General features: G+C 39.0%; 1 protein-coding gene across 1 annotated transcript in view; it reads right to left on the bottom strand.

The window, feature by feature from the left end:
- Positions 1-808: 808 nt before the first annotated feature.
- LOC110447241 (protein flp-like) overlaps positions 809-15,713 on the bottom strand; it is a 57,841-nt gene continuing 42,936 nt past the window's right edge. The window contains exons 2-5 of the mRNA XM_021492795.1: positions 13,150-13,320; positions 9,782-10,042; positions 6,267-6,526; positions 809-4,523 (exon numbers count right to left, since the gene is read on the bottom strand). Of these exons, the coding sequence (XP_021348470.1) occupies positions 3,802-4,523; positions 6,267-6,526; positions 9,782-10,042; positions 13,150-13,320 (1,414 nt within the window). The 3' untranslated portion in view covers positions 809-3,801. The remainder of the gene's footprint in view (positions 4,524-6,266; positions 6,527-9,781; positions 10,043-13,149; positions 13,321-15,713) is intronic.

The following is a 15,713-nucleotide window of genomic DNA, read 5'->3' as shown; positions in this document are numbered from 1 at the left end:
ATATTGTTCAACTGTATAATTAAGTAAACATTATATTGTTAATCTCCCTCGCCTAACATACCTTTACGATTCTCCGTTTCCAGACCCCCTCCCATGCATTACTTACCCATCTCCCGCCCACCATATATATATATATGTTGTCCTATGCCTTTGTTTCATTAATCAACACACGCAACATATGTTTAAACAACAGCATCACAATACATTATAAGACATTGGTGCTTGACTTTCCCTGTATACATACGAAATGAGAGGGGACAATTTACTTCCACAATAAATTAAAATGACCGTAGCGTAGATATTACCGTCCATATATAGCATGAGAGCTACATAATACATGGATCCGAGACAATTACAGCTTCAATTCCAATAATTCCATCAATTAAAAGTTTAAAAATCAATTTGAGAATTTTCAAAAAGAAGTCTGGATTTTTTTTCAGGTTCATGATAATTAACACCGGCAATTGCAGATCACGTTGGCATCTCTGAACCTATCACGACCCCTGATACAGTTATTATTTAGAATTGACATATATACAATCAAATCTGTATCGCAGACCACCCGCAGGACGACTAAAAAGGCTTGTTTTAACAAAGATAGTCTCTTCAGATAACAGTAATCTGCGTTGTGGGGATAAGAAAATGGTAGTTTCTTAAGAGACAGAATTGTTTGATATTGGTGTACTCACTAGCATATTCGACTGTATAAGAAACAAAATGCTTTAAAAAGTAAAAAAAGAACTTTTATAAGGTAGACGTTTTAAACCATTAAAAAGTTTGAACAATAGAACATTTTATTTTTATTTTCTAATCACAAACATATAATTCATCATGAGTTACAGATTTTGTCTGCCGACGTCATCACGTGGGTTAATGGTTAAAAGCGACAGATTGAGAGAAAATACAGCAACACATCGTCACAAATACCAAAATCTATCATACGCTACACATGCAAATAAAATCTTTCTTGAGACCTTTCTCCCTTCTGAAATGAAATTTAGAAAAAATCCACATTAAATACAAGACGACACGAAATTCAACCATTTGTTAGTGGAGAGAATGTATAGACACGTAATGGCGGCGCTCCATCAGACTGGCGGCGGGGTGATATAGCCAGACACAATTACTTTCCACAGTTATATTTCATTTTATGAAATAATAGAAATTGTCTATATCTGTCAAATGGAAATAGGTGGCTGATCGGTACGATATACGACACATATACATGTAACCATTTTCACTCTGTGGAACAGAAGAATGAACTGCTCAAAAGCTCAGAACTTTCAAAATAAATGAAAGAGGTATTTGAAAATATTTTTATAAGAAATTTGCAAGTTAAATCAGCAAGTAAATCACAAATATTGCAGATGTGTTGTGCAGTTGCTCAAAATGTCAAATATTTGTGTCTTTCTATCATTAGAGACGATACACATCGAATGTGTCCGGTATAGATGGGGCAGTAGCTTACACAACGTACATAGAATATGGTTAAGGCAGAGGTTATACCAAACGGTCAATGCTCAAGGTCAGTATAGCTATACAATACATGCTATACCAATAAAACATTATTCATGACAACAGATACACGAATGGACTTTTTCTTCTATTCACAGAATGCAACAACTGTAATTGCGATACATATATAATTGGTTCACAAATACTATTAAAATGAAACGAAATTCTACCGCATTCTCAAAACAGAATACGCCGGAAGTAAACACACATGTACATACAGACCTTACATCCGATACGTATTCGTACGCGGCATAAGGAAACCGCTTCACTTACACGATGCACTTAGCGACACAGAGAATAATGACTTTTGATTAAAACATAATACTTGAAAGCTACCGGCATTGTGCCGATGCCTTTAGACAATATATATGGGAACAGCATAAAGACAATACCTTTCAGGAACGTTCTCTGGATTTGCGTGAGAAAGGAGGAAAAACCCAATTACAGCACCCTCAATCAGATCTAGTCTTTATCGTCAATACATGTCTTTAGCGATTATATAGAAAATCTTCATGAATTAAGACAGAAAAGCAATTCTTGAAAAAAATATTCGGATGTTGATTGTGGTTTATTTCTATTAACATCCAGACTTGAATGGCACCAGCTAGTTTAGACGATATATTAAATTTTCTGTTTCTAATATTTCCCGGACACACACTGAGAGCAGTAATTACGTTGTCTTGCAAAGCTCCACATAAGTACAACTACAGTGCAGGAGACACACGAACCGGTGACATGTGTCACAGTGCACGGAACACACAGACTGAGCGCGTATATAGCATGTGACACGCAATGAATGATGACGTATTTATAAACGCAATTCATCAGTATTTTTTTTACATTGAAAACGTGACGTGTTATGAATAAAACTTAAAATATAAATCATATTATTTTGGCGAAAGTAAGCACTAATTGTTTATGACCTGGCGGAAGGGAGCTTTAAAATAGCGCTTATGGTATCGGCGTTGTAATGGACTTGGTTTGCAGCATTATAGAATCAGCAAATCCATATCCCCCAATACAATGTTCACCAAACATTCAATGCATCGTAATCCCCTCAAATTGTTGTTACTGCCTTTAACCCTACAACAACTATTGAAGTAATGACCTTACACCTATAGTATAACAGGACTAAGTAGCCAGCGCTTTCATTTCTTGGACGTTGTTGATTCATAGAATAATTTCCATTTCCTTACGGTATACAATGTTAAGTTAGCCAATGGCTGGTTAGGATCATAATGTGATTAGACAAAAAAAGTATTAGTATTATTTGTGAAATGCCTAGCTCCTGTCCGATGTAGCGGAAGTTCGTTAATCCGGGCTAACACCCTTCATGATTTAGTCGAACCTTGCGATTCCGGACCAACACCCATGGTCTTGACGTACACCCTCTCAATGTAGTAATGCCACGTTAATCCGGACTGACACCATCCCAAGGCAGTTGAGCCACGTTATTCCGGACTACATGTAACACCATCCAAATTAAAGGCATATTGGCATATATACGTATTAGGGTCACGTAAATATGGACTAACCGTATAATGTAGGAGAGCCTCGTTTATCCGAACTTAATATCTTCCAACTTAGTTTGGCCTCATTCATCCGGATTTCTTGACTACCGATGTAGTGGAGACCCGTTGATCCAGTCTTTCACCATCCCAAGGCAGTGTAGCTTCGTTCATGCTGACTAACACCCTCCTCACGTGGTGGAGTCACTTTATTTCGGACTAATCGTATAATGTAGCAGAGACTCGTTTATCCGGATTTACCTCTCCTAATATATGTCAGCCTCATTAGTTCTCTACCGATGTACACATATAGTGGGGTCTCGTTAACCCGGATTACACCCAGCCCAAGACAGTGTAGCTTCGTTCATGCTGACTAACAACCTCCTCACGTGGTGGAGTCACCCTTATTACGGACTAACCGTATAATGTAGCAGAGCCTCGTTTATCCGGCCTTAATCTCTCCCTACTTGGTTTAGCCATATTAATCAGGATTAATTATCTACAGATGCAGTGGTGTCTCGTTCACCCGGATCCGATAATCCGGTATCAGCGATTTTATGGACATGGCGCTTCCAGGGCACTTATATTCAGCAGCTGCAGCACTATTTATTGACAATCCTATTTTTAGCTTGTCCTGGAAACTCGTTGTTGGCATTATTCCGGAATTTATTTCGGAAACTAAGGTGTCGATAAAAATATGTTCCTCTGTACATCTCAGATACGTGAACTCTAATCAGCGGTCGACCAGTCAAGGTAATACACACTACTCATGTTTTCGTTATGATCGACAGGTTGGAATTTTTCTGAAGACGAATAGGTTAATAATCCAAATAATCAGAATACCGAAGAGAAGTTCTGCCGAATGTGACGTATTTGCACTATTACGCTGGGAAGCGACGTACAAAGGGTTACCAACTTCCGGTAAATCGTTTTGTGTCATAAATCGCTGAAAGTCCGGTGGGTCTTTAGTGTCGAACGTCGTGACCTGGAATGCTGCGAAGTAACCAGAGAGAGTCTCCATCTTAAACTTGATCGTCCCAAAGTTTAACACTAACGCGGCGAACCCAAGTGATTCGAAGTGGAATTCGTCTTTCATGGCTTTCGGGTACAAGCCTAATGTCACTTCTCCGTACTTGATGATCAGTTTTCCGGTGGTACCATTGACGGCTACAATCATTCTTCCATATGCTGGATTTTCATATTCTCCAACGTAATAAGTGGTATTTCTAGGAAGCTCACGTGTTTTGTCAATCGATGGTTTTGGCTTGTCCTTGCCAGGTCTAAACCATGGTTCAGGAAAGGAACATATCGTGGATGCATTAAGCCATGGTGTCTCCTCCAGGTACATATCTGCCAAATAATTATGTATATTTGTCCGCAAAATGTAGCCGTAGTCCTCGCCAGTCATTGATGTGTAGACGCCGATGCGCATGGCCGGAAATAACGTTACCAATGCTCTGTATCCCCATGTCGACCCGGAATGCGTCAATATTTCATATCCTTAAAAACAAACGAAACGAAACATTAAAAAACGCTGCAACAATTCTATATATACAAACAAATAATAATGTTTTATTTAAGTGAGTCACCAAGCTCGTTGCAAAACTTTGCAACTATCGTCGACAAGTACACTTTTCTCTCTCAGATATTTTTTAATTAACCTTTTGTATCCTTTCGAAATAAACGTTACTGTCATATTGTATAGACAATAAAAAAAATTACAAAACATTTGTTTCTTTAAAATCTGTATTCTAAAATCACGACAATTCTTCTTTTCAAATTACACTATACCTTTATCCTCAAATCACAATAAATCTTTAACTTGAAATCATATATTGTACATCCGTACCCTCAAATTACATAAGTGCTCTCAAATCACAATATAACTGTGTGCACAAATCAAAACGGACATGTCTTTTGAAAGCCATTTTCAACTGTGCCGTCTAATCATGAATGTATCTGTATGATGGAATATTACCAGCATGCTTCATTTAGTTGGATCAATAAGATAATATGGAAGGTAGGAAGGAGCATACATGTACATGTATTCATGTACAACAATGTGACAAAACAGGTTCCCAAACAAAATCTAAAGTCAGAACTTCGCATTATCTAGGAAAACGTGCCGTCATGTAAGAAAAACTTCAAGACAATTGACCAATGCGATGCAAGGAAGAGATCATCAGGAAAGGGAATATAGTAGAGTATTAAGCGAATTTTGGCAGTAAATGGAAAGTACCACTCATTTGTTTGTTGTGTTGACGTTTTGTGCGTCGGCCATGTTGGATCTGAGTGGGGACATATTTTTGGCACGGTGCCGTAGTACAAGTGGAATTCAGTTAAATCAAGGATTATTCGATCTATAAACAAAACCTTCACTGACAATTCGACGAAGACAGATGTTTGAATGTCACTAGATTTGATAATTGACACTGCAATCTCCTTTAAACAGAAATTTGCTTTTGCGTGTCCTTGAAATGTTAGTATTCTTCATAACGGAATTTTCTCGGCAAGCCATTTGCATATTATTTTCTATAAGCACGATCTCAAATCTTTTTCCTTCTGTAGGAAGACAAATGCCGACAACGCTATTGAAATCGCGCCAGGCCATTGTCTCACTGGTAATGGACCATTTGTGAAGAGCTGGAAGAGAGCAGGCATGGACAGGGGGATAATGCCACTCCGACCCGAGTAAAATCGGTTAAATGGAGAGATAATATATTTAATTTCATATCTGCTTGTTAATGTATTGCAGTGCGTTAATACAGATCAAAGCTATTCAAATCGCCTGCATAATGTATTGGAAAATTGTGCAGACAACCGCTGCAAATGGCATGAATTTGATTCGTGTCCACCATTTACAACTGAAATATTGTGAGAACGTTTGCCGTGCGCCGTGTTCATCGTAATGCATCACGTGTGTGTGTAAAAACCGAACGTATCCCATGTTTAAGCTTAATTGCATTTAGGCTCAAAATCAATCGGAAGGCTATTCTGTCGTCGAATCGACGTTTAAAAAATAACACTATTAATCAATTCGATTTTCTCCGTGGTTGTGGAAAAATGGTTTTCTTTGGTGTTCCTAATGTCTTAATTTGAACAGCTATGCCCGGGGCTAATCAATATCCAACGTACCCTGTAGCCAAACAATGTCAATAGTTATTTCTGCAGAGAGAGAGAAACATATTTTTGTATTTATTATGAAAATAAACATAAAACGAAAAGTCCGATTTAGCCACTGACCTCGGTAGTAGCCATTCTTCCAGCCCAACGCGTAGTTAGTCTGGCAGCGGGTGTGGGGTACCACAGGTTTTGTGAAGTATTTGAAAATGGACGACTTTGCTATGGTGTTGTGAGCCTTATGTGTATGAGAAAGCGCCCTCTCGTCAACGACTCTCACGGAGAAGGAGTTACGCCCCTTGTCAAGGTGGAACATCATCCATTTTGCCATGTCATTAGCCGAGCTCATCACACAGCCGGACCCACACAGATTACCCCACACTCTGGAATGAAAGATAAGAAAAAAAATCAATAGTGTCCATAGCATTGACGAAAAAAATCGCAACAAAACGTAATATTTATTTCAACTGTAAAGGTCAAAATAATGAATGTATACATATGTACTATCCAGGGCAAGAAACGGGTGTTAGAATTCCATTATCACCTATGTACTACTGTATGTACCACCTTCCAGTAGCATGATACATTCATTATCACGGGTTGAAAGTATTAGAATACTGCAAAAGAAAGTTGGGAAAGACTTAAGAACGACTATAACGACTATGGATTTTCCCGTTTTGGAATGTTTCCCCCCTAAAAGTAAGATGTCTGCTCACGCAAGGTAACGTCATTAGCCGGAGGAAATGAATGTAAATGTATATATCAAATTTACTTATTTTACAACAATTATGAAACAAGTTATTGGCTCGGATATTTTTATAAGATGTCTGCTGGGTAATTAACGTCATGAGCCGGAAGAAGTATCAAAACAAAGCTGTTCCTCATATGAATATGTATCTCAAGTTTACTTATTTTACAACAATTATGAAACAAGTTTTTACAACCTATACTAATCCCTCTTGTTGGCCCGGATGGGGTCTTACTGTGGGAGGAAATAGGAAAAAATTAAATAGCATGCTTTAAAGTTAGGTGTAAGTTTTTTATATTTCATTTGCTTTGAACAAATTCAGAAGCTTCACCAAGTATAAAACGTTAGTAAACATGTACAAAAGAGATTCTTTTTCACGGTTACACCAGTTTTTCATACATGTGTAAAAAGAGAGGAAAATGCACGACCAGACCTGGGTTTGAATTCGGGACTCTGATCTCTACCACTTCATCTGCTTGACATGTAATAATGCAATGGATAAGTGAACAAATACCCACATACAGATCATACCTTATTGCCTTGGTTGATAGATATTCTATTATCAATATAATATTTATCAAGCAACACTAAATCATATACCAGTGTACTTTTAATCATTATAGATGCGAAAATTGATCTCATGACAAACCTTGAAACATGGTGTGGTAATCTATAAATCTGCTACTCCATTTCACGTGCGTGAAGTCACACCATTGGAATCATTTGGTGATTCGAATGAGTAAAAAGTACTCTTTCACGCCCGAAGATGTAGAATAGAAACACTCTATCCTCAGGATTGTCAAACCAGTGCAAACCCTCGGTGTGCTTCGGGATTTTTTTCCCAGTTTGAAAAACACTGGGTAGAATTTTCCTTTCCTACACCCCTGGGCTTGAACTAGTCTTAAATGTTCATTAGGCTAAAGTTCTGACTTTATCCGTCTATATCGGCTACATGCGTTGACTAATGGACGGTACCTATGTCTTGGTGTTGGTTCCTCATCAACTGATGTATGATATTTTTTTATATAGTTGACCTTGTGCATGGTGAACGTGGTGTAAAACGATCTTAGAGTATGGTGTCATTGTATGGTCACGTTCGTGTATGCTGACCTTAATTTATTGTGGTATTGGTGTGTGATGACCTTGATGTAAGGTGTCAATGGTGTTAGGCGATATGTTTGTATGAGGATCTCAATATATACCTGATGGTTTTTTGACAGTGATGTAGGTGGTATTGCTTTATGAAGAGCCTTAGTGTATGGTGACCTTAGTGTATGGTGACCTTAGTGCATGGTTACTTTGGTGTATGGTGACCTTAGTGTATGGTGACCTTAGTGTATGAAGAGCCTTAGTGTATGGTGACTTATGTGTATGGTGACTTTGGTGCGTGGTTACATTGATGTATGCTGACCTTGGTTTAGGGTGATAATGGTGTTTAGCGACATCTTTGTATGATGATCTTGGCATATGTTGACATGAGCGTTTGCTGACCTTGGCTAAGGGTGAATCTGGTGTACAGTGCATTTGTTGTATGATGACAATGAGCTTGATGACTTAATGTATGGTGATGTAAGTGAATGTTCACATTGACGACTGGTGACCTTGGTGTATGATTGTATTTGTGTATATGATCTTAGTGTATGTGATATTAGTGTATGTGATATGATATTAGTGTATGTGATATGAGTGTATGTGATATTAGTGTATGTGATATTAGTGTATGTGGTATTAGTGTATGTGCTATTAGTGTATGTGGTATTAGTGTATGTGATATTAGTGTATGTGGTATTAGTGTATGTGATATTAGTGTATGTGATATTAGTGTATGTATAACAATGGTGGTGTCCCTAAGTATGGTGATGATCGTAATGAATGGTGACATGAGCGCAAAATGACATCTGTGTATGGTGTCATTGATGTTAGATGGCCTCTTGAATGGTGATACTGGTGTATTGTGACATCGATGAAGGGTACCGGAGGTGAGGGGACATTGATCTATGGTTGATGTCTGATGATATTTGTGATTGTGAACTTATCGTATGTGATATTGATGTATGGCGACATTGGTACATGGAGACCTCGATGTGCTGTGGCCTTGATCTATTTTGATCTTGATGTAGTGTAACCTCAGTGAATAGTAACATTGTGCACGGTGATCTTTGATTGATCGTGACCTTGGTGAATGGTGACCTTATAAAGACTTCGGTGTTTCGTAACCTTGATACACCATGATCTGATCATACTGTGAAATAAGTCCATGATGACCCATTTATGATAATATTGTTGTATGTTTTGCTTGTGATATGATGAAGTTTGTGTATATGAGCATGGAAAAAGTTGGTGTATAGTAACATTTGGTGACCTTTGTACTATAACCTTGCGGTTGCTTGACCTTGTGTATTGTGATATTGGTGTGCTGTATTATCTTGTAAAGGATCTTCTTCTTGTACCCAATTGTCTTTAATTGTTTGTTTGTTACTATGGATTGTACATGTAAGTCCTGTTGCATGTAACAGCTATACTCATCTAAGTATGTGCCAGGTTTTGGTGGCGAAGGATATTCGTAGTACCCGAAAAGAATCCAGGCGACTGCCCCACGTAGGCCTCGAACCCGTGACCTAGTGGTGGAGGGCTAGTGATCAGATTCAGATTCAGATTACTTTACTTCGCATACAATGACATACAAATAGTACTGTATATTATAAATTTACAATAATACATGTATACAATAATATGAGAACCATAACCACCCCGACACCGCAGTCCCCTGATCCTAAAGCAAGCCGTGTACAAGTGCATTGTATTTCTTGTTGGTAACTTTTAATTCTGGCAAAATAGCTGATTTAAATGTCCGCTTCACACATCATTGTATCTTTACGTATGTACGTACTTTGATAGCCGAAATGACACGGGGTGGATGTCCCCATAGAAATCTATGTAACCTGTGGCGAGGTCTATCTTCTTTTCCTCAGCTACTGTTGCGAATGTAGTGGACATCATTCCTATCGGGTTTAGTAGCTCCTCCCTCACGAGATCCTCCCAACTTTTACCACCAAGTCTCTCGGCAATGTCTGTGATGACGCCATACATCAGATTGCTGTAGTAAAAACTCTCCCGGAATCTACCCCGGCCTCGGAGGTACTTGATGCGTCTGCACGAGAAACAAACCAAAAGGTCATAAAAGTATTCTGAGGTCTCTGTACGCATGCCTTAACGTACATGTACATACCTCTTATATAGGATCAGACAGGTAACAGACATTACATGTATACAACGTCACGCCAGTCAAAGACAGAATTCCCAATCAGACATAGAGGTATGAAGAAGGAAACACGAGGATATGGATTAATATAATCAACGACAAATAGATTATCACAGGGTATAGTTAATAATTCACCGACAGACGGGGTTATCACAGGGTAATACAGCACAGGGTAAGTATCAATATATTCAGCGATATCACGGGGTATGGATTAAAACATTCAACGACAAACGGGTTACCACTGGGCAATAGATTCAACGACAAACGGCGGGTTACCACGGGGTAATAAATTCAACGACAAACGGGTTACCACGGGGTAATACATTCAACGACAAACGGGTTACCACGGGGTAATACATTCAACGACAAACGGGTTACCACGGGGTAATACATTCAACGACAAACGGGTTACCACGGGGTAATACATTCAACGACAAACGGGTTACCACGGGGTAATACATTCAACGACAAACGGGTTACCACGGGGTAATACATTCAACGACAAACGGGTTACCACGGGGTAATACATTCAACGACAAACGGGTTAACACGAGGTAATACATTCAACGACAAACGGGTTACCACTGGGCAATAGATTCAACGACAAACGGCGGGTTACCACGGGGTAATAAATTCAACGACAAACGGGTTAACACGAGGTAATACATTCAACGACAAACGGGCTACCACGGGGCAATACATTCAACGACAAACGGGTTACCACGGGGGAATACATTCAACGACAAACGGGTTACCACGGGGGAATACATTCAACGACAAACGGGTTACCACGGGGTAATACATTCAACGACAAACGGGCTACCACGGGGTAATACATTCAACGACAAACGGGTTAACACGAGGTAATACATTCAACGACAAACGGGCTACCACGGGGTAATACATTCAACGACAAACGGGCTACCACGGGGCAATACATTCAACGACAAACGGGTTACCACGGGGTAATACATTCAACGACAAGCGGGTTACCCCGGGGTAATACATTCAACGACAAACGGGCTACCACGGGGTAATACATTCAACGACAAACGGGCTACCACGGGGTAATACATTCAACGACAAACGGGCTACCACGGGGCAATACATTCAACGACAAACGGGTTACCACGGGGTAATACATTCAACGACAAACGGGGTACCAAGGGGTAATACATTCAACGAGGGGGGGGGGGGTAGGATTTATACATTATATGATACGCGAAAAGGGCCACAGGGTATTTATATATATGCATTACTTCACTCAAAGACAGATGGATCTTTATTGCTGTCCAAAGTTATTATCATCCATAAAAAAACGAATGTCTTCAAACCATGTACAATTATTGTTTATCGTATTATGTATAGATCTGCCTCCCAGTTGACAAATAGATTACGGCTGCTTTCTTCATGGCGATCGATATAAACAAAATAAAATGGCAAGGATACCACAATAGGACTTAATGGTTTTATTAAGGGTCTTCAGAATGGGGTGGTCGCTTAACGCAGACTTCGTACTGAAAGTTATTTAGGCTTGTACAAAGAGAGGTAACAATGTGTTTTATTAGAGTATATTGATGACCTTGAGTTGACCTTGAGAGGACCTTGAGGTAAACAGACGTAGACGGTGAGGCAGACACACAGTACCCTGCTGTAAACGGGCCTAATCTGTCGGTGATTCTCCGAACACCGGATTCCAAAGAACGAAATATGATTGTACAACCGAAGGGAAACTTTAAATTACATTTATATGAATTAGACGGGATTGCATTTATAAATAACTTTGTGCACGACAAACTAGAAGTTGATGTGAAGCAAGGTATGCAATTACGATTTGGCGCCCATCGATCAGACCTTTCTGTCCCGCATCTAACGACGGGTCATCGCCACCGCCTGGGGGCGCTACTATCGATCGGAAAAGAGATCGTAACGTTTAAAAAGGAAATCATTGCAATCCCAGACCTTTATTATATTGATATTGCAAAATCCAGTCGACCTCAAGGTAAAGTTTCATTACCCACATTGTTCAAATCACAGGAGACAAGCGAAAATAATCAAAGAATAATTACTAAGGTAGAAACAATTGCCAGCGGTGTGCATTTTACACGGATGACCTTGACACGGGTGGTAGGGTCATGTGAGTGGACGGTACATTTCTGTTGGAGAATGTAATGTACACTTGTTAATATCACGACTTTTTTCATGTTAGGTTATAATTATATGTCACTTACATGTAAAACCTTCAGTTTTAATTATGTAGCTTTTATATCGAAAGATTGACAGACATAATATCTTTGATATGATATGTTTGTCCGTGGATCCCCGGCAAGAAAAAGAAAAACTATATCACAAGTTAACTGCATAGTATTATTGACTTTCCTCTAAAAACCTGATTATGATTACCTTTATATGTCCCTGCAGGTAGGGCGTTCGAATTGTACCTGCCGCCCCCCATTGCATGATCGTAAGAGGCGACTAAATTTAGGATCTTATATCTATTCTCTTCTTTCTAAACAACTTTTTTCCCTAATGTCTTCCTTGACAATGGCTCACTTTTGGCCTTTAGATGAGAGTTCGCGCCTGTAAGGAAGGCTTTGGGTGCTGTCCCCTGGCCGAGACATACCAGAGTCTGTAAAAATGGTAGTCTCTACTCCCGCTTAACGCTCAGCAATTTAGGAGAGGGACAACTGGTTCGTCCATTGTCAGTATAATGTGACCGGGTGGGTTGTCCTGCTGAGTGTCTTCGGCAGTATGTTTCAGTGAGGTAGCACAATAAAGTCGGCATCAGTTCCGAGGAGACACAAGGAGACAAACACGAACATATCGCAGCCTCCCAAAACACACACGCATATAATACACGCATGTATCTTACACACAGGGGATGCCGTCCTTAAATGACCATAGCTGTTGAAAGGACGTTAAACAATACTAAACCAAATTAAACCAAACCGATTACCTGTATTCGCTTGAATGTACATGTTTTAGTGTATACTTGCCTGTATATGTTTCCCCTTGTCAGGGTGTCATCGAACCTCATATAGTTGTTGCTACGGATACCAATGTTGTGTGCCAGAAGGTCCCGGATGGTGACGTAACGAGAGCGAAGGTCATCACTGAATATATTGTCGTCATTATAAATCTTACTTATCTCAGTATCCAATGTGATCCTGTAACATATATAAACATCATATAAAACAACGATTGCAATTAAGATAAGGATATCATCTCCACTGTACATATTAATTCTGATGTCATTTCCGGTGAAAGATACGATACAACGCTCGTTCGTCGATATGGTCACCGTCTGTCATATAGAGAGAGGCCATTGAAGGTCCATTGTGCTGTCAAATCATTTTGATTAGGAAATAACAATTATTTAATATGAAAGTAACATTATTGTATTGAGATTGAGACAAACATCATGACAACCGACTACTGACGTTATCTTTCTGTGACCTTCACCTTCAGATAAATGTCATGGATTATTGATATTACTTTTTAGTGACCTTGACCTTGACATGAAAGTAAATGTCATGACAATGGAATGGCGACGTTTCATTTCCGTGACCTTGATATATTAATCAATAAATGTCATGAGAATGAACTAGAGGAGATCTGTTTTGTGACATTGACCTTTGAGATAAATGTCATGAACTATTGAGGTTACATTTCTATGGCCTTGACCGAGAAAACTGGATAAGTGGTGATACCGTTCTGTGGCCTTGACAACGAGATAAATGTCATGGACTATTGATATTACTTTTTTATGACCTTCACCTTGATATGATAGTAAATGTCATGACAATGGAATAGTGACGTTTCATTTCCGTGACCTTGATATAATAATCAATAAATGTCATGAGAGTGGACGAGAGGAGATCTGTTTTGTGACATTGACCTTGAGATAAATGTCATGAACTATTGATGTTACATTTCTGTGGCCTTGACCCGAGAAAACTGGATAAGTGGTGATACCATTCTGTGGCCTTGATAAAGAGATAAGTGTCATGGACTATTGATATTACTTTTTATGACCTTGACCTTGATATGATAGTAAATGTCATGACAATGGAATAGTGACGTTTCATTTCCGTGACCTTGATATAATAATCAATAAATGTCATGAGAGTGGACTAGAGGAGATCTGTTTTGTGACATTGACCTGGAGATAAATGTCATGTTACATTTCTGTGGCCTTGACCCGAGAAAACTGGATAAGTGGTGATACCATTCTGTGGCCTTGATAATGAGATAAATGTCATGCCGATTGTCTATTGGCGTTACGTTCTATGACCTTGAGTTTGAGTTTAATGTCAAGACAATAGACCGAATGCGATACCTTTGTGTGATTTTGACCTTTAGTTAAATATCATGAAATTGGCCTAGCAGCGATATTTTCCTTCGAGAAATGTCATCAAAATATATCTTCTCGGTCACAAATTTTGATGTGGTTTTCATTTCTTCACTTGTATTCGTGAAAACTTTTAAGAAGAGTTATTGACTATACATATCCGTGTCTCTGATTGGCTAAAATCGTCACATGACCTCACATGGTATTATTTGTGTTTAGGTAGACTTTCACCTTCCATGAAGCTTGTAATTACAGCCAAATGTTGAGTGAATTTTAGGAAATAACTTAAAATGTCTATGAGCTCGACCGTCCATTGAGGGGAGATCTTACAGCTGCCATCAAGTGCTGTTGGAAGGCAACACGGACAAGTCAATTCAACAAATAAAATACCCAATAGATCCCGATGCCAAACTCCGACATGGTCCGAAGGGATTTTAGCAATTCGAAAATACGTTTTATCGTTAAGTAATGTTCGTGGAGTCGTTTGAACGACGTGTTTAATTTTTATCAGCAAACGACACTATATATTTCACAAAAAAACCCCCATTGGTTCCAAAAGTAACGAAGTTCCGTTGTAATGTTTCAGATATACTGTAACAAAATAAGGCGACTACACATGTATAAAGCGTGTCTGCCCTGAAGACCTCTTGTAATACAGAGTATATTTTCATCAGCCGAGGAAACGTTTTGATAGAGTAGGTGTGTTGTTAGCTACCTGATATTTACACCAACGGAACTCTAGTCCTTTCATTTCTAAGGAAAATGGCACAGATTTATTTGTCTCCTTAAATGGGAAGATTTTTCTGTGCTAAATAAAACAGGCCTCGCAGGTCCAGATCACATTGAAAAAAACCCACTGTAAAAACATATGTCCTTGAGAACGCATTTAACAGAATGGTAGGGGCGGTGTTGGTCTTATCGGAGCTATATATAGGACTACCAGTGTGGTAATATCAGGTAGAGGCGGTTTGCGCGGAGACAGATCTACAGTTTTCATATAAATTGACAAATACATCATATATCAATCTCCAGTTATATACTGCTCTATCCTCAGCAGCTATATAGCACAGCAGAAATAGTGTTAAAATTTTTGTAAAAAAAAAGATGAATTTTCCATTTGTCTTTTTTTGTGAACTTCAAGACGTGGATGACGGGTGGTGCGTGCTGCTATGTACTGACCAGCGTTTAGTCTCTCCTCCCTTGTTTCCA

This window comes from Mizuhopecten yessoensis, unplaced genomic scaffold (genome assembly GCF_002113885.1).
Source record: "Mizuhopecten yessoensis strain PY_sf001 unplaced genomic scaffold, ASM211388v2 scaffold3235, whole genome shotgun sequence".
NCBI classification, from domain to species: Eukaryota; Metazoa; Mollusca; class Bivalvia; order Pectinida; family Pectinidae; genus Mizuhopecten; species Mizuhopecten yessoensis.
Note: the sequence above shows the minus strand (reverse complement) of the source record. Positions and strands in the feature narration are given on the sequence as shown.